This window comes from Zonotrichia albicollis, chromosome 17, assembly GCF_047830755.1.
Source record: "Zonotrichia albicollis isolate bZonAlb1 chromosome 17, bZonAlb1.hap1, whole genome shotgun sequence".
Lineage (NCBI taxonomy): Eukaryota > Metazoa > Chordata > Aves > Passeriformes > Passerellidae > Zonotrichia > Zonotrichia albicollis.
Window position 1 is genome coordinate 2,344,657 of NC_133835.1, and position 24,326 is coordinate 2,368,982.

At 50.8% G+C, this 24,326-nt stretch overlaps 1 protein-coding gene across 6 annotated transcripts in view; it reads left to right on the forward strand.

The window, feature by feature from the left end:
• The window catches only part of CEP250 (centrosomal protein 250), a 29,204-nt gene extending 6,959 nt beyond the window's left edge, over positions 1-22,245 (forward strand). For 2 of the 6 annotated variants that reach the window (XM_074553438.1, XM_074553441.1), the window contains 23 exons: positions 726-884; positions 1,185-1,363; positions 1,813-1,995; positions 2,124-2,268; positions 2,549-2,695; positions 2,869-3,099; positions 4,337-4,530; positions 4,890-5,017; positions 5,196-5,365; positions 6,140-6,319; positions 6,929-7,063; positions 7,340-7,483; positions 7,948-8,228; positions 11,217-11,376; positions 11,954-12,266; positions 12,658-12,785; positions 13,045-13,165; positions 13,780-13,934; positions 14,884-17,472; positions 19,053-19,205; positions 19,596-19,709; positions 19,871-19,921; positions 20,930-22,245. In XM_074553438.1, the coding sequence (XP_074409539.1) occupies positions 726-884; positions 1,185-1,363; positions 1,813-1,995; positions 2,124-2,268; positions 2,549-2,695; positions 2,869-3,099; positions 4,337-4,530; positions 4,890-5,017; positions 5,196-5,365; positions 6,140-6,319; positions 6,929-7,063; positions 7,340-7,483; positions 7,948-8,228; positions 11,217-11,376; positions 11,954-12,266; positions 12,658-12,785; positions 13,045-13,165; positions 13,780-13,934; positions 14,884-17,472; positions 19,053-19,205; positions 19,596-19,709; positions 19,871-19,921; positions 20,930-21,220 (6,351 nt within the window). In that variant the 3' untranslated portion in view covers positions 21,221-22,245. Of the gene's footprint in view, positions 1-725; positions 885-1,184; positions 1,364-1,812; positions 1,996-2,123; positions 2,269-2,548; positions 2,696-2,868; positions 3,100-4,336; positions 4,531-4,889; positions 5,018-5,195; positions 5,366-6,139; positions 6,320-6,928; positions 7,064-7,339; positions 7,484-7,947; positions 8,229-11,216; positions 11,377-11,953; positions 12,267-12,657; positions 12,786-13,044; positions 13,166-13,779; positions 13,935-14,883; positions 17,473-18,364; positions 18,503-19,049; positions 19,206-19,595; positions 19,710-19,870; positions 19,922-20,929 lie in introns of those variants that run through there. The other 4 variants (XM_074553439.1, XM_074553440.1, XR_012582991.1 and 1 more) reach the window with 4 other exon arrangements.
• Positions 22,246-24,326: the final 2,081 nt, after the last annotated feature.

The following is a 24,326-nucleotide window of genomic DNA, read 5'->3' on the forward strand; positions in this document are numbered from 1 at the left end:
CCTGTAAATTTGATTCTGAAGTATTTGAGGAAGGCAACAGACTGGCCTGAGGATTATACATGTTGTGTACTATCTGTGATAACTGCCATTGCCTGTTTAATTTTTAGACCTCTTTTCTGACACAGAACCTGTTCTAACTTGTGAGTTGCTGTGCTGTGACAGTTCAGTGAGCCATTAGAAGTTTCAGTACCTTTGGCTTCACCACCCCACTAAGGTCTCTCTTGGACTGTGTTTTTGGAGTGTGCTACTTGACATTTGTGTTCCTGTGTTTCTTGGGCAATTCCCTCACCCTCTTTGAGCAATGACTCTGTTGTTCTTCAGATCTTTATGAAAGGTCACTGACTCAGTTGATGCACTTGCCAGCTCTGCTCCTTCCCTCAGTGTTCACTGACCATTATAATCTCCCCAGAATGACAACTTTCAGGGGTAGCCTTAACTTAGCCTTAAAGTTCTCATAATAGTGAAAGGTTTAGTTGTCATCTCTTCTACACAGCTGCAAGAAAGTGAGTGTTCAGGCAGCCTCCAGCCACATCACACTTGTGAAGAGTAGCTGTATTCAGAAATCCCAGGAGTACATGTAGCCACAGGGACGAACCTTTGTGGACTGAAGAAACAAGAAAATTGAGTTTTTAATGACTCCAGGGTAAAGTGGGAGGAAAACGAGAACAAGATAAAGAAAACCAAGTAAAATGAGCAAAGACTAACAGCTGGATGTGGACTTTCAGATGGTGCTAGATGACAGTGACAGCATGGTCAGCATTATCTGCACTGGCAGCTCCCAGCATGCAGACTCTGGGCACATCTCAGCTCCAAGGTCTGTTGATACCGGACGTGCCTTTGGACTGGTTCTGGAAGCACTGGCAAGGATGCGAGGGGCAACATGGGTGAGAACTTTGTGTCTTCCCCAGTGGCCACAGGCTCAGTGCTGAGGCCTTGCTCAGCTCAACACCTTTCCATTTGCTCAGCCCCTTGAGGCACTTCTTTGCACCTTCATACTCCTGCACTGCTTTGCTGCTCTTCCCAGCTCTGTGTTCTGCTGCTTTTCTCTCCTTGATGCCCACCCTCTCAGCACAGCTTTTGCCATCAGGGGAGCTGGCTCTGCTAGCTGTTTCTTCCAGCTCTCTGGAGCCACCTTCCCTGCTCCTTACTGCTCATTTGTGCTCCTTTCCTGCCTGTTCCTGCAGGCCCTGAGAGAAGAGCTTTCTGCTAGGCAGGACTCAAACAAATTCCTGCTGCAGCAGCAGAGGCATCAGGAAGAGAAGTGCAGGGAGGTGCAGCAAAGGCTTGAGCAACTGGAGGAGAAATGCAAGAAGTCCAGCAGCCACCAGCAGCATCTTCAGTCTTTAGTAGAAACACTCAGAAGGTGAGTGTCTCCTCCTCCTGCATTCCAGAGGCAATCTGCTTCCCAGTCTGGGAGGTCTGAGGTGTCCTGGGTGAAGAAATCACCTGCCCACCATCTGTAGGCCTCAGTGTGGCTCTCGAGCATTGTCCTGTCTGGGTTTTTCATGCTCTACTGAGACTCCCAAGGTTGTCTGGGAAATGCAGAGCCATGTTGGAATAGAAGACTCCTTCCTTTTGTCGTGCTGCTTCCCTGAATTCTGTTCTTTGTGTGCCCCTGCCCAGCCACTGCTTGTGGCTGAAGGAAGGCAAAATCCTGCCTTCCTTTCCCTTTGCCTCTGGAGGATTTCCTTGGGAGGAAAAGAGCAAGGTCTTCCTTAGCCCACTGCCCCCAGCTCCATCCTGGAGTGCTGAAAATGGCATTGCTGTCTCTTCAGGCCTCTTGCTTCTTCTGACTGAGCCTTGTCTCTGCAGTGACTGTGCAAACCTCGAGAAAACCAGGGAAGAGCTGCAGGAACAGCTTGGATTAATGGAGCAAGAAGCTTCATGTCTGCGTCAGAGTAACGCTGAGCTGCAGATGAGGGAGGAGTCAGCCCAGGCAAAAGAGGCAGAGCAGCAGGACAGGATGGAGAGAGCACGCCGTGAGCAGGAGCTCCTGTGAGTGTTAAAGCTTCCTCTGGCAGCGCTGGGCTTGAGGGGGCCCAGTGTGAAGGAACGAATGGTGCCTGCTCCTCTCTTGTGGCATAGACTGTTTTTCTGTAAAAACCTCTTTCCCCTCCTCATAGAGTGAAGGACCTGGCTGCACTTGAGGAAAAACACTCATTACTGCAGAGTGAGTTGGTAGTCCAGAGACAGACACTGGGGAAATTGCAGCTTCAGAAGGATCTGCTGGACCAAGAGAAGGATGAGATTGCCATGGCTCTGGAGAAGGTATGGACACCTTATTCCTAGGCAGCACTTGTGGGAGCAGGAGCTGTGCCACCAAGGTCACCTGAGATGCTGTTTCCAGCAGTAGAAGAGAGGGACACTGTTGTTCTTCTTGGAAAATGATGATCCAACCAGGCAGGCTCTTTGGGGTCATTGGTCCCCATGATCTTACTGAGAGCTGTGCCCTGGGAATAAGTCAAAGACACACAGGAGAGGTGGAGTGTCTGCCTGCAGTCTGGGATTTTTCTGCCTTTGTTGTCCCACTGTTCTTTTTCCTCTCCAGGCAGAGCGGTCAGTGGCAGAGCTGACAGGGGCTCAGAACAAGCTGAATGCTGAAAGAGCTGATCTGCAGGCTGCAGCAGCAAAGATGAGCAGCATCAATGAAGCTCTTGCACTGGACAAAGTGCAGCTGAACAAATACGTGTGGCAGGTGAGCAGAGTTGCCAGAGATGTGCCAGATGTTTGTCTCCAGCTGCTGCTTCTCAGCCTTCTTATCTTGGCATAGTCTGGCCAGCTGACTGTGGCAGTGTTCCTTCTGTGTCTGAGACAATCTTTCATAGTAATTCTTCCTGTACTTTATTTCCTCTGTTTCTGTGACTCTAGCTGGAGCAAGAGAAGGAAGCTTTGTCTGCTAAAGTGGATGAGATGGAGAGAGCAAAGATCTGTGAGCAGGAGAAGCTGAACTTCTATGAAAGAGCAAACAAAGAGCTCTGTGCAGAGAAAGCCCGGCTAGAGCAGCTACTGAAGGAAGCAGAGGAGCAACGGGAGGAGCTGTGGCTGGAGCTTAGGACACTGGGAGAGGAGAAAGCAGAAACCCAGGAGAAATTCCATCAGGTGACCAAAAGTATGGTGCATCCACGTGGGCACTGGGCTGCTTGGATGAGGGAAGCTTCACTTGGTGGATTCTGCAGTGGTTTTGTCAAGGGAACATGTGGTAGTGCTCGAGGTCACAAGGCTTTGCTTGCTCCTTTTTGGAAATGTGTGGGTGGCTTCCAGAGCTGTTCCACAGTTCTCGGAGTTGTTCTCTGCTTGTACAGACTCTTTCAATCCACCTGTGTTTGTTGGCCTCTTTTTTGGCTCTTGATAAGTTGCAAAGAGATAATTGTGTTGTCCATGAATCTGAGTGGGTGGCAAAAGAATCAAACTGTGGCAAAAGGATCAAATTGTGTAGCTCTGAATCCTTTTTCTGAAAAAAAAACACCCCAGGTCTGCATGTTTGTGTTGAGGCTTTTTGTCATGAAGTTGGAGCATATTGATTGAAGGGAAGGGAGCTGGGGAATGCTCAGGAGCACAGGTGAGACCAGGAGCGTCTGAGGGAGCTGGGGGGGCTCAGCCTGGATGAAAGGAGGCTCAGGGGGCACCTTCTTGCTCTCTACAATTCACTGTGACAGGAAGCTGCAGCCCCAAGCTGTGGCAGGGGAGGTTTGCATTGGGTGTTACAGGATAGCTGCAAGAGAAGGCTGTGTTTCAGATGGTCTCTGTCAGACAGTCTCAGTTCTGGGGACTGTGGTAGGTTTGGCAAATGCACAGCAGAGGATTTGTTTTGGCCACATCAGACAGACATCCATCAGTCCCTAAATGTCTGCTCAGCACAAGAGCCATTTCCCAGCCAAGCATCTTCTCCTTGCAGAGAGTTCCTTGGAATACGTGAGGAGGTGACACTTTGATGTGGGTTTTTTTCTAGAAGGGGAAAATCCTATATATTTTCCCTTGATTCAGCAAGCAAAATTGTTTTCCCCAACTTTCCTGAAAATGTCCAGCACTGAAATAGATCCAGATAGCAATTTGGTTAGCCAAGTGGCACTTATGGAAGATGCAGTGGTTTTGAGAGACAACACAGAGTAGGGATGTTTGTTGGGAAGGAGCAGAGCCTGCCACAGCACTTCCAAGGTAACAGTGCCAGAGGCTTCTGGCAGGCCAGGCTGTCAGAGCTGCATGGGGCAGATGCTGTGAAACTTTGAGGCCAGAGCACAGGTGCTCCTTGTCCTCTGGCTGCCTGTCAGGTGGCACTGGCTGGCTCTGCACAGGGCTGCCCAGGAAGGGCTCCAGCTGTACCTTGTCCCACTTGCAGGTTTCCCAGAAGCAAGAATCATTGAGCAAAGCTCTGGAGCAGCTGAGCCAGGAATCCTCTGACCAAGGGCATGAACTGGCCCAGGTGGGCAGAGAGAAGGAGCTGCTGGGCCGGGAGAAGGCTGCCCTTGAGGGCCGACTGGCAGCCGTGGAGCGCCACCAACATGACCTTTCCAAGCAGCTGGCAGAGACCAGGTAATGGCAGGGAGCAGGTCCTGGACAGGACAGGGCTGAAGAGCTGTAATGATAAAAGTGATAAACACTGCACAGAGGTTTATTGTATCCTCTGTGCTTTTTAGATGTAGATTTGGCTGTTGAGTCCAAGTTGGGCTGGGCAGTCTGTGCTATGGCAAGCCATAGGGAAGGCCTGGGCAGTCCCTCAGAGGCCCTGCTCTGCTCTGGAAATGGCCCAGATGTGCCTTCTCTGGATGAGTTTCCAGGTGACCCATTTTCCATCCTCAGGCGTGGGGATCTTGAGCCACGTCGCCCTGGAATAAGCGGCTGTGGGTGTCTGGAGCAAGCAACTCATGTCTGTCCATATTTGCAACTTGTAGGTCAGCAAAGGAGAGCCTGCAATCCAGGCTGTGTGCTGCTCAGCAGCAGATATCACAGCTGGAGATCACCAGGAACCATCTGGAAGCTCAAGTGCTCATAATCACACAGGCCAAGGAGGTGATTGAAGGTGAGAACCTCGTGTGCTTTGTTTGTGGTGCTGCCCCTGCCTAGAGCAGCTGAGCACCCTGCAAAGCTGTCTCTGTCCACAGAGCTTCTGAGGAGTGGTGGGGCTGGAGGCACTGAAAGGGCCTGCGGTCAGTAAAGTCAGTAAAGAGTGTGACTCTTGCTGTTGGTCATGTTTGCAGGAGAAGTGAAGTGCCTGCAACGTGAGCTGGAAGCAGAGAGAGCTCTCAGGAGGCAGGAACAGGAAGACACAGCTCAACAGCTCCTGCAGGCAGAGCAGCAGCATCAGGAAAGCCTCAGGCTTCAGGGAACTGCTCAGCAACTGGAAATAAAGAAGCTCCTGCAAGACCTGGTAGGGGACAATATGCTTCTGAATTGTCCAAGCCAGCCCTGTGGGTTGTTGTAGCACAAGCAGAGGCTGAGGGTGTGAAAGGGCAGCAATTCTCTGCCAGAGGCCTCCCGCTGCTGGGCTGGGCAGCAGAGCCAGCAGCTGAGACTTGGAGGAGCGTGAAGGGCCCCAGGATGGTGCTGGGACAGTAAATGCAGCCATGGCTTCAGGGAGGGTGTAAGAGGAGTTCCAGAGCAGGTTGGGCAGGGCCCACCCAAAGCGTGGCAGCCAGGGCAGGATCATCCCCGAGTCCCACCAGCCACAGAGCAGATGCCAACGTGGAGCAGATGCCAGCATGGAGCAGATGCCAGCATGGAGCACATGCCAACAGTCCTGGTGGCTGCAGCCTTGGGAACTCGTTTCCTTTCTTGCTGTGCTTCCATGGTGGACAGAGGGATTAGCTTTGGGCTGGAAGCAAATGGAACAGGCCCCTTGTCCCTGGTCCTTCAGTCCTTGTGACTGGGGCAGCAGAGAGGGGAAGGTGACACCTCCTCTTCTGAGTGCTTGGACTCAGTGCTTGGGAAGGTCTTTGCCAGCAGAAGAGATTCCACAAGTCTGTGATTCCGGCACCTGCTGAGCCTCCTTTTGAATTCCCTGACAGGACACAGTTTCTGCTGTGCAGAAAGCCAGTGCTGTTGTCTTTTCCAGTTGGGGGTTGTGGGAGGGATGGAGCTTCACATCATTCAGCCACAAGCTTGCCTGGGACTTCATCTTGCAAAGTTTTCCTCCCCTCCTCAGGCAAGTGAGCGTGAAAGGCACCGTGCAGAGATGCAGGAGACACTGGAGCAATGGGAAAAAGAGAAGGCAGAGAGAGAGCAGGAGCACAAGAAGGTGCTGTCTGAGATGAGGCAGAAAGTTGCCACCCTGCTGGCTCAACAAGAAGAGGAACGAACTAGATTTGAAAATGCCAAGCAAGAGGTAATGATTGTGAGAGGAGAACTGGTGTGATTTTTTGCAAGGCTGGAGCTGTGGGAGATGGCAGGATATGGGGCTGTGTGGAGCATGCCCTCCGTGTCTTCTGCACTGAATTAGGGGAGGTGAAAGCTGAACGGGGCTGTCTTTGGCACCAGGAATGAGCCCTCTCATAGGAAGCCAGGCAGAAACATCAGCTGTCAGCTGAGAGTTTTGTGCTGCTCTTGTGCTCTGTTGTTCAAAGATGTACCTCAGGGTATCTTCACTGTTCTCCTTCTGCTCCCCTTTTGGTGTGTACTGGTAGATGTTCATGGCCAAGGTGAGTTTGTAGGACTGTTCTTTTGTGGGCATGCAGAGGGTGCAGCAAGAATGCTGACAAGAGAAAAATCTTTTTAAAGGCTTGCCTGGAGTATTTCTGAACAGCAATGCAGAGATGTCTTCTGGGCTGGGTTTTAAGTCACTTCCTGGGAAGCTGTGTCTCCCCCAGGGCAGGCAGTGGCCCAGGGCAGCAGCAGCCAAGTGCTCTGAGAGCACGGGAGCCCATCAGCCTTTGGCCCTTGCCACGGGGATGTTGCAGGAGGAGTGTGAAGCCCTCTGCTCTTTCCTCCTGTGCAGGTCCTGCTGGAAGAGCAGAAGGAGAAGAGTGCTTTATCAGAGGCACTGCTCCAAACTCAGGGAGAGCTCAGCCGAGCCCACCAGCAGGTCCAGCAGCTCAGGCAGGAGGTGACAGAGCAGCAAGAGAAGGGGCAGGTAAGTGTGAGTAGGCAGGCAACAGAGGGCAGGGCAGTGACAAGGGCACAAAAGGCAGCTCCTGGGACTGAGGAAGCAAGGGCTGCTTCAGGCCCTGGGAGCACAGAGCCTGGTAAGCTCCAGAGCTCAGCCCCAGGAAGGAAGGCTTGCAGTGGAAGCAGAGCTGGGTACAGAAGCCAAAAGAAGCAGCCGAGGGAATGGGATTTTGAGGCAGCAAGTGGAAAAAGCTGAGCCTCAGGGCAGGTCCCAGGAAGTTGCTCTGCATTTTGTTGCCAGACCATCAAGGCAAATCTGCACGCTGAGCTGGAGGAAGCTCACAGTGAAGCCCAGGCAGCTCAGAGGAGGCACGAGGAAGAGCTACAAGGCCTCAAAGAGGAAATGAATCTCCTCCTTGAGCAGAGGGAGGCTCTACAAAAGCAGGTGAGTGAGAGAGCAGTGGCACTGCAGTCATGCAGCGAGGGGTCTGTGGCCTTCTTGCTTTTCCATGGCAGAGCAGCAGCTGCTGGGCTGAGCCCTGGGGCTGTCTCGTGCTCTGGGGGCTCCATGGCAGCTGCTCTGAAGGACACTCAGTGCTCTGCTGAATGTCAGCTGCTGCTCTGGACAGCTGGGCTAGTCCTCTGTGCTGTTGGCCAGCAAGCAGCAGCATGGATTCCTGCTGGCCTCTTCTTGCTAGCCTTGCTTTGGCAGGTGCTTTCTCAGGTGCCCTTGGTGGTGGGCCACTTAGAGACTGAAACAATTTGTCCATATCCTTTGTGAATCTGGTGCTCTCAGGACAGGGAGGAGTGGGAAGTTGTCCTTTACCTCTGCTCACAGCCTGTGCTGTGGCTGACTGTGACTGTAGCTGTGGCTGTAGCCTCTGACTGCTTTGTTCTGTTTGCCTGGAGGTGGGAGAGTTGACATCTCAGCTGGCAGCCTCCCGAGAGTGCCAGGAAAGGACTGTGCAGAGAGCCCAGCAAGATGTGAGGGAGGCCCAGGAAGAGTCCAGGCAGAAGCTGGTGGAGGTTGAGCAGATGCAGAAGATGCTGGAGGAGGCAGAACATCAGAACGAAGAACTGCAAGTGCATCTGGAGTACCTGGAGAGGGAAAGGAGTCAATTGGAAGAAGTGGCTCAGCAAAATTCAGAATTGCAGGCTTCAGTGAATGCCCTAGAGAAGGAAAAAAACAGGTAAATGAAATCCTGTGGCACTCTGCATTGTGGTGAATGGATTCCCTCTTTGCCATCTTTGCACCTGCCAGGGGCTCTGGCAGCATTCCCTAAGTGGCAGATTCTGAACTCTCCGTGCAGACACAACTCATTTTCTGGATGTTCTCTTTCATTTTCTTTTGTTTTAAGCCTTCAGATAGAGTTTTTCTGTAGACAAAGGCTTTTGTGGTAGCCCTTTCCCTCTAGGGGATGTTGTGTTGTTAGGTGGGTTTGTTGACACTGCCCAAGGTGCACTGTAAGGAGCTGGATCCATCCATCAGCTCCACCTTGGGGCCTGTAACTTGAAGCCTTTGGAGTCTGGATCAGCCTGGCATCTGATGCTTTTTGTTGACATAAGACATGTTATACCCATGATTTTTTATCTAAGCCAGATGAATGCAATCACAGAAAGGGTAAGGTGGGAGGCACCACAGTGGCTCATCTGGTCCCACCTCCCTGCTCACACAGGGCCATCCCAGAGCACATGAACAGGGTTGAATCCAGATGGTTCTGGAATGTCTCCAGTGAGGGACACTCCACACCCTCCCTGGGCAGCCTGTTCACAGTCACTGCACAGGGAAGAATTTCTTCCTCCTGTCCAGGTGGAACTTCCTGGGCATCGGTCCCTGCCCGTGGCTCTGGTGCCATCGCTGGGCCCCAGGGAGCAGAGCCTGGGCCCTGCTCTGCCCCTCCTGCACACGGGGACAGCCAGGCCTGAGGCCCCTCTCAGCTGGGGCTCCTCTCCAGCCTGAGCAGCCCCAGCTCCCTCAGCCTTTCCTGGGCACCCAGATGCTCCAGGCCCTTGCTCGGCTCCAGGAGCTCCTGCCCCTGCAGTGCTGAGGAGCCAGAGCTGGACCCAGCACTGCAGATGTGCCTCCCAGGGCTGAGCAGAGGGGCTGAGTCCCCTCTCTGACCTGCTGCCAATGCTGTTCCCGGTGCTTTCCAGGATCCCAGTGGTCCCCTTGGCCACAAGGACCCACTGCTGGCTTGTGGAGAGTTCCTTGTCCACCAGGACCCCCAGGTCCTTCTCCACAAAGCTGCTTCCCAGCAGGTTGGCCCCAGCCTGTGCAGGTACCTGGGACTGTTCCTTGCTGGATTTCAGAAGGTTCCTCTCTGCCTGCTGAGATCCCTCTGAGGGGATGCACAGTGACCCTCATGGGAAGGCATCACTGCCTCATCCAAGCCATTGATGGGCAAGTTCTACAACTTTGGGCCCAGGAGTGAACCCTGGGAGACACCACTAATGACAGGCCTCCAGTGAGACCCTGTGCCACTAATTACACCCCTCTGGCTTCTGCTGTTCAGCCAGCACTCAGTCCAGCCCATTGTCCACTCCTCCAGGCCCTGCTGCATGAGTTCCCAAAGAGGATGGTGCGAGTGACTGTGTCAAAAGCCTTGCTGACAGCAGCGTAAGCAATATCCGCTGCTCTCCCTTTGTCCACCCAGGCAGACAGAAGGCAATCAGGTTGGTCAGTCATGATTTATCTTTAGTGAATCCAGTGCTGACCATTCCTGATCTTCTTGTCCTTCCATGTGGGGAAGAGGAGACCTCCAGCATGAGGTACTCCATCACCTTTCCAGGGATTGAGGTGATTCTGACAGGCCCGTAATTCCCTGGGTCCTCCTCCATGCCCTTTCTGAAGACCAGAATGGTATTTGCTCTCTTCCAGCCCCCAGGCACCTCTCCTTATCTCCATGACCTTTCCAAGATAATGGGGAGTGGCCTCACTCTGGTGTCCATGAGCTCCCTCAGCACTCATGGTCACATCTATCAAGGCCTGAGGACTGGTGGATGTCAAGTTTGCCCAGGCATTCAGTAACCCAGTTCTCCTTGAAAGCAAAGTCCTGCTAAGGGATAGGCTTCCTTCCAGCATTCCTTCAGCCTGGTCTCCTGGGCCAGAGATCCCTGAGGGCTGGTCTTGTCCAGTACAGACCGATGCAAATAAAGGCACTCAGGAACTCTGCCTTCTCTGCATCCTCTGTTACCAGGGTCTCCTCTCCATTTAGGAACAGACAGAGACCCATCATCCTTGGTTTTCCTTTTGTTGCTGATGTATTTTCAAAAGCCCTTCTTGATAAGGACATCAAGATTTAATTCCAAGGTGGTCCTTGGTCTTCTTTGTCTCATTTCTACTTACTCCAACACTGTCTCTATGTTCATTCCAAGTGGCCTGAGCCTGCTTCCATCTCCTGTGTATTTCCTGCTTCCACTTGAGGAATGACAGAAGTTCTTTGCTTATCCACTCGGGTCGCTTGCTCCCTTTGCCCAGTTTCTTGCTCACTAGAATGCGTTGTAGTTGAGCCTGGAGGAAGTGATCCTTTAATATCAGCTTGGACTCCTTTACCCTGCAGGGCCTGTTCCCATGTGCTTCTTTCAAGAAGGTCCCTGAAGAGGCTAAAGTTAGCTCTCATGAGGTCTGTGGTTGTAATCTTGCTGCTCTGCTTTTTCCTCACCCCCAGCTGAACTTCACAGTCTCACTCACAGGCAGTGCAGCCAAGGCTGACCTCAGGCTTCACATCTCCAGCAAGGCCTTCCCTGATGCTTAGGGTAAGGTTGAGCAGCATGCTGTTCCTTGTGGGATCCTCCACTACCTGTGGCAGCAAGTTGTCATCAGTGCTTTCCAGGAACATCCTGCACTGTGTGCCTTCTCCAGCTGATGGCAGGGAAGCTAAAGTCCCCCACAAGAACCAGGGCCTGTGACTTTGAGATTGCTTTATGTTCCCTGTAGAAAGCCTCATCTACTTCTCTTCCTGTTCAGGTGACCTCTAGCAAACACCCACAACAATGTTACCTTTACTTGTCTGTCCTTTTATTCTGACCCATAAGCTCTGGACTCATTCATCATCTACCCCAGACAAAGCTTGACACTTTCCAAGTGTTGCCTCACACAATGGTCAACTCCACCACCCCCTCTGAGGCACCCAAGTATATGAATGTCTCTCATGGCCATCTGTTGCCTTGTTCTACAGGCTGACTCTGTCTCTGGAAGAAAAGGATCTGAGCCTCAGAACCCTGGAAGAAAACAACTTGGCCCAGATCAGTCAGGTGTCTCAGCTTCGTTCTGCCCTTACCCAGGCCGAGGAGCTCCACTCAGAGCACAGAAGAGAAGTGCAGGAGCTCAACACACGGGTAAGCTGTGCAGTGGCATCCTCTTCTCCAGGGACACACAACAGCACCTTTGCCTTGGAGGCCCCAACCTCTTTTCCCTCCCAGCAGCATCCACAGCTGCCGTGTTCTGCCCGGGGCTGCTGCTGCACCCTGAGCCTGAGGCTGGATCTGGTGTCTGCTGCAGAAGTTTTCCCCCATCCTCTCCCAGGTCCCAGAAGGAAATGTGGGAGGAGAAGCAGCAGCAGACTCCTCTGGAGCTTCTCTGTCCCTCTGTTAGCAGTGTTGTCCCAGCCAGAGTTGGTGCCTGTGCCAGGCTCTGAGCAATGTGGGGACACAGAGGTGGCTGTGGCAGCCTGGGCAGGGCACTTCCAGCACAGCCAGTCCAGCCGCTGTTCAGAGCTGCAGCCCAAGGATGCCCATTGCCTCCCTTTCCCTGTTTTCCTCTCCATTTGTCTCCATTGCAATCCTTGTTTCTGTGCCTTCTGGGTTTGGCATGTTTTTGGCCTGAAATGATTTCTCCTTTGTTGCTCTCCCTGCGGCCCACCCTGCTGCCTCAGGAGCAGCCCTGTCCCTGAGGCTGTGTGCATCCATCTTTCAGATCCAGGCCCTGCAGGATGCAGTGCTGCAGATGGAGGCTTCCCAGGCAACTCGGCTGAAGCAGCTGCTGAAGGAGCTGCAGGAGTCCCAAGCAGGAGAACGCTCTTTGAGGGACTCTGTGCACGTGCTGGAGGCTGAGGTGTCTGAGCTGCGTGTGAAGCTCCAGAGCTCTGATGACAGAGCAGAGGCCTTGGCCACACAGTGTCAACAGGCCAGTGGTGCCCACCAGGAAACTCAGTCCCAGCTGGACAAACTGCTCTTAGCTGTCCACCACATGATCAGGGACAGCAGGGACTTGGTCACTTGGAGCTCAGGCAAGTGTGGAAGGCTGGGTGAGCAGGTGGAGTGAGGGGTGTTCCTGGTCACCCTCATATCACACACTCACCCTGTCAGTTTAGGCTGACTCAGGCCTTGGGAAGTCTTGACAGCTTGACTTCCCTGCAGAGACATGAGTCCATGTTTGTATGTAGAGAAATGACTGTGTCAGAAGGGAGAAGGGACCAAATCCTGTCAAGCCCAGGGCCCATGCACTTGTCTCTGGGGCAGTGCTGACATCAGTGGTTGTCAGAATAATGTCAGCCTGTGACATCCTGCTGCAAGGCGAGCTCTAGGACAATGACAAAGGCACCTCCTCCTAGGTAGAGAGGCCTTGTTTGTTGCACACCACTGGATTAAATCTTGAAATAGAATATCTTCTCTTTTCAGAAGAGGATCATGTCATGGGCCTAACTGCTTCTCAGGCTGGGGATGTCTCCCCAGAGCTCACAGTGGACAGAGTGGCAGCAGCTCTGCAAGACCTGCAACAGCACCTGGAGCATTCCCAGAAAGATCTGGTAATGTGTGCCCAGTGCACCCAGAAATCCTGTCTTGCTGTTGGGCTGCTGCACAAGCACTGTGCCAAGGATGGGTGTCAGTCCTTGTAGGGGGGTTGGTTCACTGCCATGGGGAGCAAAGAGGATCACAATCACATCCAGCAGTACTGCCTAGCTTGCCCTCTCCCACATGGGCTATTTCTGCTTTAGTGTTTGTAGCCCTTTGTCTCCTGCCAGCAGTGGCAATGACAGGTGATTCTGCTCTGCTTGTCTCTTCCAGAATGATGCAAGGAACAGGATACAGGCCTTGGAGCTGGAGCTGGGCACGGGGCAGGATCAGATGGACAATCTTAGAGCCAGCAATCAGGAGCTGCAGATACAGTTGGATGAAAGTCGGGCAGGTACAGCCTCTCCTCTCCCACCCACTGTCCCATGCTGTCTCACCCGTGGGGATTTCACTGTTGTATCACAGAGGAAAAGTGCCCAGAGATGGCTGAGGAGAAAAACAACCGGCAGGAGATTTCTCCATCCGAGTGGCAGTGAAAGCATTCTCCTGAGAAAGATGCTGTGGCTGGCAGTGCCATCTGGCTGTGCTAGGGCTGCTCCCGTGCACAGCTGGTGCCTCTCAGGTGCTGTGTCTGTGCTAAGGAGCTGTAGCTGGATGCCTCAGCTCCATTCCCCCAAACTCCAGGCCCTGCCAGAGCCTCCCGGTGATTGGCCTCTCTGGAGCAGGCCTGCACAGGCATCCCTCTCCTTTGTCTCTCTTGAATTGCTCACTCTGCACAAGGCCAAGAGCAAACACAGGTTCCTGTTCCTCTGAACCTTGACCCCTTGATTCCCGCCTTTTCCTCTGCCTGGAATTTTCCCTCATTTCTGTCAGCTTTGGAGTCTTTGTGGGCTTAGGGCCTGGAAAACACAAGCAGTTAAGAGAAGACAGTGCTGTTGTCTCTGCAGGATGCACATCAGCTTAACTTGAATTTTCTTTTCCTCTTCTCCTTCCCCTTCTCTCCTCTAGCAATGTTGAAGGCAGAACACGAGAAGACCTCTCTAGAAACTGCCTTGAAGGAAGAGACTATTACCCTGAAGGAAGATGCTGTGACTCTTCGTCAGGAGGTGGCATCTCTGAAAAAGAAATTGGAAAACCTGGAGATGGAAAGGACAGATGTGCTGGTGAGATTGGCAGATGCCACGAATTGCCATTTCCTAGCTATGGTTGGGCCTTGTGTTCATAGTTCTAAAGAGCACCTTTTCTCAGTTGAACTTTTGTAATTGCATTCTTCTGAATAAGGAGGAGAAGATGTTGTAGTCATGGCAAAGCCAGTTAATGCTGAGGCTGCTGCTGATTTTCCTCCATGCTGGGCTTTTATGCCCTAGGACCTTTAGTTCTCAATGTCCTCAGTGTCCCTATTGACATTGCATGGTTTGGGGAATTCCTGGTGTCCAATCTCATGTTCAGATTTCTAAATATCTGGATCTGGAAAGAGGGGGAGAGCCCCAAGTTTGCTGTTAATAGAAAGGTGTTTGGCCTTGGCCATGGGAGAGCAGCCAGTGGGGAGAGAGGAGAGGAAAGGCAAGTGCTGATCCCCAGCAGGACGTGTGCCTGCAAGGGGAGAACTCGTCCTGAGTGGCAGCAGAGAATGACAGCCTGATGTGGCCATTGCTGCTGCCAGAGAGGGCAGTGGGGCTCTGGGGATGGAGCCATGGAAACTCTACACAGGAGAGGTGGGAAACCACTGCTGTCAGCCCAAGGGCAGGGAATGAAAGGCTGGGGCTGTTTGCTCTTCCCTTCCTCCCTGATGGAGAGCACATCCTCGTGGCACTGCCTGAATCCTGCTTAGTGTGCACTTGCAATCCTGGCTGCAGTTCTGGCAGCTCCTGCCCAAAGGAGCACTGGAGTGGAGCTGCAGGAGGCCAGGGAAGGGCAGAAGGGAAGCTGGGACGGGCTGAGTGAGCTGGGAAAGATGCAGCGTCAAGGGGGGCCCAGCAAAGCTCTGCAGCATCCCGAGGGGCAGAGAGAGAGGGGCAGCCTGTGCCTGCCCCTGCAGCAGGAGTCCAGATCTGGTATGAAAAGCAAAGGGAGAGAGGGAATGAGTGACCCTTTTTCTCCTTGTTTTGGCAGCATGAACAGGACAGGCTGCAGGCAGATAAAGAAAAACTAGTGTGTGAGATAAAACTTCTGGAGGAATCAGTCACAGCCTCTGAAACTCGAGCAAATACAGCAATAGACAAGAATCACTCTCTTGAACAAGAACTCCAAACTGCCCTGTCCATGTTAAAAATTAAAAATGAGGAGGTGCAAAACCAGGGGAAGAAAATGGAGATCCTTCAGAAAGAGGCAGCAGAGACCAAAGCTTTGCAGGAGCATCTCACTCATGTGACTGCCATCCTGTCAGAGAGGGAGGGAGAAATGAAGTTGTACCAAGAGCAGATGAGAATGTTGGAAAAGCAGAAAGAAATGCATAAAACTGCTCTTAATCAGGTTATTAAGGACATAACAGAGAAAGAACAGAAGACAGAATCCCAACAGGAACAGATACAGGAGCTGGAGAAGCAGCAAGAAAAGCAAAGGATTGTTTTAAGCAAAATGAGCCAAGAGCTGGAAGAGAAGGACCAAGAGATCAGGTCCCAGCAAGAGCTGATAAGGGAGCTGGAGAAGCAGTTAGAATTGCAGAACTCTGCTGTCAGCAGGGTGAGCAAAGAGCTGGAGGACAGACACCTGGAGATCAAATTCCAGGAGGAGAAAATAATGATTCTAGAACAGCATGGTGCTGTACAAGTCAGAAATCTGCTTGTGGATCTTGATGATATGAAAGGAAACCTGAAGGAGAAAGGGTTGGAGCTTCTTTCTCTGACTCGGCAGATTCAAGAACTGGAAAAGGAGAGAGAAGATGTGAAATCTCTAAATGCTAGCCTTGAGCACCTGAGAATTGTTCTTAAGGACAGAGAGAGTGAGTGTGATGCTCAAAGGGAAGAGTTAAGGCTCTTGCAGCAGCACAAGGAACAGCAAGACAGGCATCTGCAAGAGCTTCTTGATAAAGTAGAAAACATGACACTTTCTTTATCTAAAAAAGAGCAAGATCTTGAGTCACAGCAAAAGCAAATGCAAGAAATTGAAGAAGTGATGGAAATGCAGTTAAAGACTGTCCGTGACCAACTGGAGCAGACCTTAGCAACCTTAAAAGAAAAAGACAGACTTATGGACATCCAAAAGCAACAAACAAGGAGCTATGAGGAAAAAAAAGAAGAACAGATTAATGTCTTGCACAGAGACTTAGAATACTCTCGAACAATATTGAAAGAAAAGGATTTAATGATTGAATCTCAGAAGGAACTGATTGAGACCTTCCAAAAGCAAAAGCAAGACTCTGAACAGCAGAAGCAAATTCTGCATTGTCTTCAAGTGGAACTAAAGGAAAAAGAGCAGGAAATTTTGTGCCTTAGAAAGCAATGTGAGGCATGCAAGGAAAAGGAGGAAAAGCATGAAGCTGAGCATAGAAATTTCCATGCAACAACACTGAGTCTGAAAGAAAAAGAAGACAAGATTTGTGTTCTGGAGGACACCATCACAAAGCTTCAACAGCAGAAGGAAGAGACAGCAGTGCAGGCTAAAGCCATACTGCAAAAACTAGAATATGCTGAGTCTTGTCTTGAAGCTAAACATCAAGAGGTAGTGTCTTTGCAAGAGCATGTCCAGGACCTTCAAGAGCAGAAGGAGGTGGCAGGCAAGCAGGCCAAAAGTCTAGAGCAGGATCTAGACAAAGCAAGCCAGATGTTGAAGAAGAACCATTTGGAGTTCCTCAAGCAGACAGAGCAAATGAACACGTTCCAGCTTCGTGAAGAAAGCATGAAAGTAGCACTAACATCATGCCAGAAACAAGTGACTCTACTTGAGGAAGTGGTGAGGAAGAAAGATGAGGACAATGACACTCTTAGGCAAAATCTACAGCATGTAGAAGAAGAACTGAAGACTTTGCAGAATCTCCAGCGTAGGCTAACTGAGAAGAATGAAGGGGTTAGACATGATGGAGAGCAAGAGTTCCTGAAAGAAACCTTCCCTGAGAGAGAAGGAGAGATCAGGGCTCAAAGTGAGCGGAAGCAGATAGAAGTGGAAATAAGAGCTCTTCGGGAAGATCTCCAGCATGTTCAGCAGACTCTGACAAAGAAGGATAAAGAGGTCAAGTACCAGACAGACAAAGTCAAGTATTTAAAGAAGACTCTAATAGAGAGAGAACAAGAGCTTAGGAGGCAGAGTGAACTCCTGAAAGAATTAACATTGGCTTTGCGATGGAAAGATGAAGGGGAAACCCTGAAGAAACAAATCCAAAAACTCCAAAAATGGGAGGAAGAGGAAGCAGAGAAGAGGAAAATTCTCCAGGAGAGGGACTATCTCTTGCAAAGGCAGAAGGAAATTGCCCAACAGTTAGAAGTTGAGAGGGAAGCCAATGGCAAAGACCTGGAGTGTGTGGCTGCTGCTTTGAAGCAGAGGGAAAGCAGAGAACATGAATGGAGAGAGAACGCTCAAGTCCTGAGTGCTGCCCTGAGCAAGAGTGAAGTGGCCAATGGGAATCTGAAGAAGGAGATAACCATGCTGCAGAGAATGATTTCAGAGAGAGACACAGACCGATTTCGTCAACAGGTAGGCACTGGCATTGACCTTCAGTCCACTCCAGTGTCCCCGAATTATTCCAGTGATGTTTCCCAAGAAGAGGTGGGTCTCTATCCCTGTCAGTGCAGGCCTGCTTGGGTAAAGCAGCCTGGGCAGCAGCAGGCAGCCTTGTCTGTGTGCCTGGCTCCAGCCAGAGGCCACTGACTGCCAGATTGTTTCCTGGCACACCCAGAATGACTGATCCAGCTCTGGAGCTTGCTGTTCAAACCAGCTCCAGACCAAAAGCTGGGCATGGGGAGCTGCTTCTCCTGTGCCCACAAAAAGGGAGGCAACATGTAGGGGTTTGGAATTGGTGTGGGAAGGAATGGAGCAGGTGAGCAGAACAGTGGCCCAAAGTGAGCAGAGTTTTGTACTGAGAGAGCTGAACAGCAGCTGCACTGCTGGTGCTTTGAGGATGCTTCCTGAGATGGAGATTTCTGAGGGGCAGTTTTTCCTGTGTGTTAAAAGAATGGGATTTCTTTTATTGCCTGGTCAGATTAAATGCTTTATTTTGCATTCAGGAAATGTTTGTTCTGCAATTCAAAAATCACAGAGGCAAACTTGTGTGTATTTTTCCAAAGTGGACTTAGTCAGATCCTGCTAGTGGAACAGTTGCAATAGCCTGTGCTGCAGCTTTGCCAAGAATTTGCCTGTATTCTGGTGTCCATTAGTATATTGGCATGTAAAAAGTGCTACTAAGAAAACACTGTATTTATGCATTATATATATTTACTTATGACTTAAGAAATATTACTTGCAGCCTGATCCGGGATGCTGACAAGTATTGAGATCTGTTGATGGGAAGTAAAGATGTGACAAGGGCAAGAAATGTGAAAAGAGCATGAGATTTCAGTTACATCCATGTAGGTCAGGTATGCAAGAACATTCAGTCAGGTAATGCAGTGGCATCCACACAGATATTTGTTTACTGCTGATACCAAGACTGCATTTATAGGTGCTCCAAGGAGCAGTTCCTGAAGAAAGGCACAAAGGAGAAGGAGGAGGTGGCTCCTGACTAAGTTCCAAGCAATGCTTATGGCCTGATTGATAACGTGGTATTTTCAAAGAGCAGTTCTGTATGAGGATGTGACAGGTAAAGAGAATAGAGAAAAAAAACTGCACTGTTTTATCACTGCAGAAATGCATGCTTCACCCACATCTTGCACATTTGGTTGTCTAAGGACAGAGAGCAGAACTGTAGGTAAGAAATTTACAGTGATGATCAAAAAGGATGACCAAACATGGTAATTAACTTCCCCAAGGGGAGTAAAAGTTTAAGTATTCCCAACTGAGAGGAAATGGCTGAGAGAGACAGAGGTGGAGTTACTACAGAGCTTTGTAAAACCATGAAATGGCTGGATAGGAAATTAGTGCTTCCAGTGTCTGAAAACCAGAATGGGGAACACTGAAAAAAAACTAGCAGGAAGCAGATCCAGAGCAAAGTACTCAATTCTCCAAGGGGATTTGGAGGAGGGTCCCTAGAGAGAGGGTGTGTTGTTTTGGCCTGTGGACAAGGAGAAGAAGAAGGCCCTTAGCACTGTGCATTCCTGCTGTGGTCACTCTCCCCACTGTATCAATTCTGACACCCTTCTAACCTTTATGTGGCACCAGCTCATGGCATCTCCTTTCTGAATGCCCAGCAGGCTCTTGCTGAAGGGGAGCAGCTGTCGTGGCTGTCAGAGAAGAGACTCATGTTGCAGAGCCTGGAATGTCTGCAGCGAGCAGTTGCAAAGCTGGAAGATGAAAAGGTGGAGCTCAACCAACAAAACACTGAACTCAGGAGGACTCTTGAGCAGGTAAATTGGGCTTTGACTGCCTCTGCACAGCCTCAGGCTCGTCTGCAACTTGGCACCTTAGGCCAGGCAGTGCTTTGGAGACCTCTGCTTGTCCCCTTGCCTCTCCCTGTCCCTGCTGTGGCCCCGCCCTTTGTTTGTTCTCTCTCTTGTGCAGCCCATGGCTTTCACAAGGGCACCTTCACTGCGCTGCCTCCCTCCCTGGCCCCGTGTCCCTGCACACACACACTGGCCTCTCTTGCACAGCCTCCAGCGAGAGCTTTTTGCCCCCAGTGTGGTCTGGTGCAGTTCAGGGTCTCAGAGTTGGGCTCTCCTTGCCTTGATGTCCAGAGGTGCTTTTGCTCCATGTTTGCTGACAGCTTTCTGTGACCCTCTCTCCCATCCAATGTGCAGGTGGAACACGAACGGAGGAGACTGAAGAGATGTTTTAGGGGTCGGTTACTCCCAGATGCCTCTGGATTTTCCCTCTCTGAGTCTGACCAGTGCAAGTCGCCCACTTCCAGACAGGTGAGAACATTTTCTTTGGTATGAGGAGGCTTTGGTCATACAGAGGAATGATGAAAAATCCCAGTGGCAGCAGCCCTCCAGTAGAGACCTAACAGAAGTCAAATATTCCCTGTGGTTGTGACCAAACAGACTGAAAGAGCATCCTTTCCTTTTCTTCACAGGAGGAGTCTCATGCTCACTGCAGTCAGCGCTTAGCTGAGTTACAGAACCAGGTGAGGAGTAGGAAAACTTTCCTCCAAAGGCTGCTGTGGCTCTACTCATGGGCACAGCTGTGCCTGCTGCTACAGCCTGAGTTGTGTTTGGCTCTCAGGAAGCGAGTACAGCAGATGTTGTCAGTTGTGCACCTGTTGGCAACAGGTGCACATCCTTTTCCTTAGTCTTGTCTCTGACTTGTCTAGATCAGGCAGTGGGGGAGAGAGATAGGATGAAATTCAGAGCACTGGAAGTTATCTGAAAATATCAGAACCATAGAATCATAAAATGCTTAAGGTTGGAAAAGCCCTCTTAGATAATCTAATCCAACTATTAAGCCAGATTGTCAATCCCAGCACTAAACCATGGCCCGAAGTGCCACAGCCACATGTTTTCTGAACACTTCCAGAGACAGTGATTCCACTACTTCCCTGGGCAGTCTGGACCAGGATGTTCTCCTTTGTTGCCTGTTTCCATTTTCCCTTGACTCTGTAACAGTGGAGCTTGCATTTTAGCAGAAATCCAGGGACCTGAGACAATGCCAGAGGTTTATCATTCCACCGGGCTTAGTTGTCCACATTGTGCTCTGCTCCTGTATGGTGAGCTCTGAAGTTGGGGAGAGGGAGAGTTTGTGCCCTGTCCAGCAGCTCAAGTAGAAGAGTCCTCCAGTAGCTCAGGGGAGCAGCAGCCCTCGTGCTGAGGCACAGCCTGTGGAGAAAGGGGTCAGTGGCCCAAATGTGTGCTTTGGAAATCAGAGCTGGGTTCCTAAATCCCATTGGGAGTCTCAGTAATGGATCTGTGGTGGCTGAGGGATGTAGGTGGGAAGGGTTTGGCAGCCTTGAGCTGGACTTGTTGATGCTCTGAGCTCTGTTGTGTGTGGGAGCCTGTTCCTTTCCCCTTGCCCAAGGGCAGAGTGTTGGTGAGGGCTGGAGCTGGAGGCTGTGTGTGCCCCGAGAGCCGGTACCGTGGGGCTGCAGGTGCTCCTGCCAGCGTGGGCTTGTCTGAGCGGGGCCTTGTGCCTCTTTCAGGTGTCCCTGCTGCAGTCACAGCTGGCCCAAGAGCGACAGCACTGTCAGAATTACATTGAGAGCTGTGCAAGGACCAGCCAGGAGCTGACAGACCTTCACCAGGAGCTGTGCTGCTCCTTTGCATCTGTGCTCAAGGAGCCCGAAGTTGCTGTTCTGGAAGAAGAGACGCGGAAGCTGGATCTGTCTCTGAACCTTAACTCTGCACTGACATCCTTGGACCATCAGTCTCTGGAGAGACAGCTGGAGCATCCAAGAGCCAGACCTGCCAGAAGCAATGATGACCTGAGGTAACAGCACCTCTGGTCTCCATTTGAATGGAACAATTTCTTCTAAGACAAAGAGCTCATGGATGTGAGAAATGGGGTCAGCTTCTCAGGACAGGGCTACTCCCTGTCTTAAACATCCGTTGGTCTCACATTCAGCTGGTGTCAAACCTCACCTCATGTTGAGGATTAGGATCTATGAAACATTATTTCATGAAGTAGATGATTTCTGGGACCAAAATGTGAATATGTGAGAACAGCATAGGTAAGGAGAAGGAATGATGCATGGAGAATGAAGCTGGAACAAAAAAAAATAATACTTGAACAGTAAGACTTATGGGTGACATCTGTCTGAGGGCAGCTACTTAAAATAAAAGGACACAAAGAGTGTGCTACAAACAATTAAAGTAACATAACAGTTGGTGGTGTTTGCATTTGCAGGCATCTCCCAGGGATGATTTGATTTTTTTTAATAAAATGTTTTTCAGAAGAAAATTATACTCATTTTCACTGCCACAGTGCGGCTACTGCAAGCTGTTACACAATTTCCCTTCTTGAGGGCAGAGGTGTTCCCTGAAACAAGTAACGAGAATTTGAGGTGTTAAAAAACAAAGGAGTGAAGAGTGCACAGCAGGGATCAAAGTTCAGTGAGAAATGAGGCTGCCCTTCCCTTCTCCCTTTTCTTCCCTTTTTCCCTCCAAAGCACTGATGGCTTTGCCCCAACAGCAACCCCAGGGACAGCTCAGCTGCTCTCCACAGGCTGCCAGTGCCCAGCTCCAGCCCTGCCACAGCCCGAGGCCACAGATGCGTGGGGAGGGTGTCCTGGTGAATGGTTAAACTGAAAATCACAGACAAAGACTCTCTAACTCATCAAAGTTAGAAAGTGTTATGTTTATCACACTGCTGGGCGGCACCGTGGGGATCGTCCCCAAAATGCGTGACCGTGCTGCACGAGGATTCTTGCCTTCCATTTATTTCCCAAAATAATACATATGTGTACCCCCAGCACCTCCCATCCCCGCTTTGTATTAAAATGAGTTTATTAGTCCTTCATGCCTGGGCAATTCTTCCCTTGAATTGGGTGGGTGATCTCAAACTGGGTCAGTGGTCCCAGGGATGAAGTCAGGAAAACCCGGTCAGGTCTCTGGGACCCTCTGACACAATCCAAGCCCCTCTGCTTCATGATGGATTGACACAGAGTCCAGGTGATGGGCATTGTCCTACTGGTTTCAATAATGGTTCCTACAATGGTTCCCCTGCTCCACTTCCTTCTACAAATTAGTTCATTGTGGCCGTAGCTCTTCACAGAGAGCAGCAGGCACAACTTCCCAAGGATTTTTCCTGAGGAAGGCAGTGAGAACCTCAGAGAAGAAGAGAAAACAATTCTTATCTCTAGTCACTGCTCCTGTTGTTTTTGCACATGTGGAATGTGTTATGGACATTGTTTACCAAAAGTGATTTGGTTAATTGGATGCCAGTGAAAGTTGGCAAATCAGCCAGTCAGTTGGCAAAGCCAATCAGTCAAAGCTCTGTCCTGGCTGTCTCAAACAGTCATGGGTTTTTCTTTATTAGTATAGTAATAGTATAGTAATAATTATAGTATAGTATAGTACAGTATAGTACAGTATCTTTTTAGTATGTAATTTAATATAGTATTAGTGTAATATAGTATAGCTTAATAAAGCAATTGTTCAGCATTCTGAATCATGGAGTCAGAGCACATTACTCCTTGCCAGGGGCTTGCCTTTCTACCATAGCTCATAATACAACAATTAGCTTTAGCATCTAATAATCATTAACTTATTGTTGGTGTATCTAACTTAATATGAATTGGTTCTAACCCTCAGCTAAAATCTTAACCCTTTAAAATCATGATTCACTGGGCAGAGGGAGCTGCTCTCCACAGTGGCTGAATCTCCTCTTTCCTATGCTGCCCACACTGCTGGGAATGCAGCCCAGGACATGGGTACTTTCTGGGCCAGTGCAGGGAGAGGTGTCCTCTGACTCTTATCCTGTCAGAGTCTTATCCTCTTAGCTTACTTGTCAGCCCAGCAACCCTGTATCTACAGGGTCTCTAGGTCATCTATAGGGTCTCTGAGGAGCTGGCCAGGCTCAAACACAGATGAGGGAAGCTGGAACCCCCTGCTTGGTGCCCTCATTCAGCTGCTTTCCTGCCCTAAACTCTTTCTAGTTCCCCCAGGATGTGACAGATTGCAGGGAGGAAGAGTGGAGCAGGATGTGGCTGGGGCGATGTCTCACCTCTCACCACCAAGTCCAGGGTGTTGCTGACAGCAGACCATTCTTTCCAACCCTTCATGCACTGGCAGCTGTAGCGGCCGCTGTGACCTTTCTGCACGAGGGAGAAGTTGTGGTTCCCTTGTTCCCTGAGGAACAGCGGCACTTCCATCTGGCCCTCCAGGTACAGGTAACAGCTGGTGCTGGGCTGTGTGGTGGTGCAGCGGAACATCACCTCAGCTCCCACATCCACCTCGTGCCCAGGGAGGACAGAGAGGTCGGGTCGGGGCAGACGGAGCTCTGGGGGCACAGGAGAGGGAGTGAGAACGTGCAGAGGGCTTTGACATGGTGCCAGGAGCACCAGGATCTCTGTGAAGCCACCAACTGCCTCAGGCAGAGGTGAAGGTGGTCCCCACCTCCCCAGGCCAGGGAAGAGGAGGAAGAACCCTGTCCATCATGTGGACACAGAAGCCAAGTGGCTGTGTGCATCCTTGTGTGGATGGGGTGTGTGACCCCATAAGAGGAGAAACAGCACATCCCTCACCTGCCATACTCCTATTGCCAGGTAGCTCCCACAGCTGCATCCCTGTGGCTATGGCCTAATGCTCCTGGGCCTGTAACTGTTTCCCCTTGTCCCTGCCCCAAAGCCATGGTCCTCTCACCACCCATGAATGTCTTCCTGCTCCTCTGCAGCTGCTATTTCTGAGATAAAAAGCCACATTCCTGTGTGGGCAGCAGGGAATTGAAACTGTTGGGCCAAGAGGAGGTGCCAGGGCTTCACAGTGCAGGGGGCAGAGCAGAGTGCTGGGTGCCAGGCACTGGGCAGCAGCAGCATCTCCACCTCCAGGAGTGGGCAGGGGTCCCCCGCAGTGCCCACCATGGCCCTCAAGCAGCCGAAG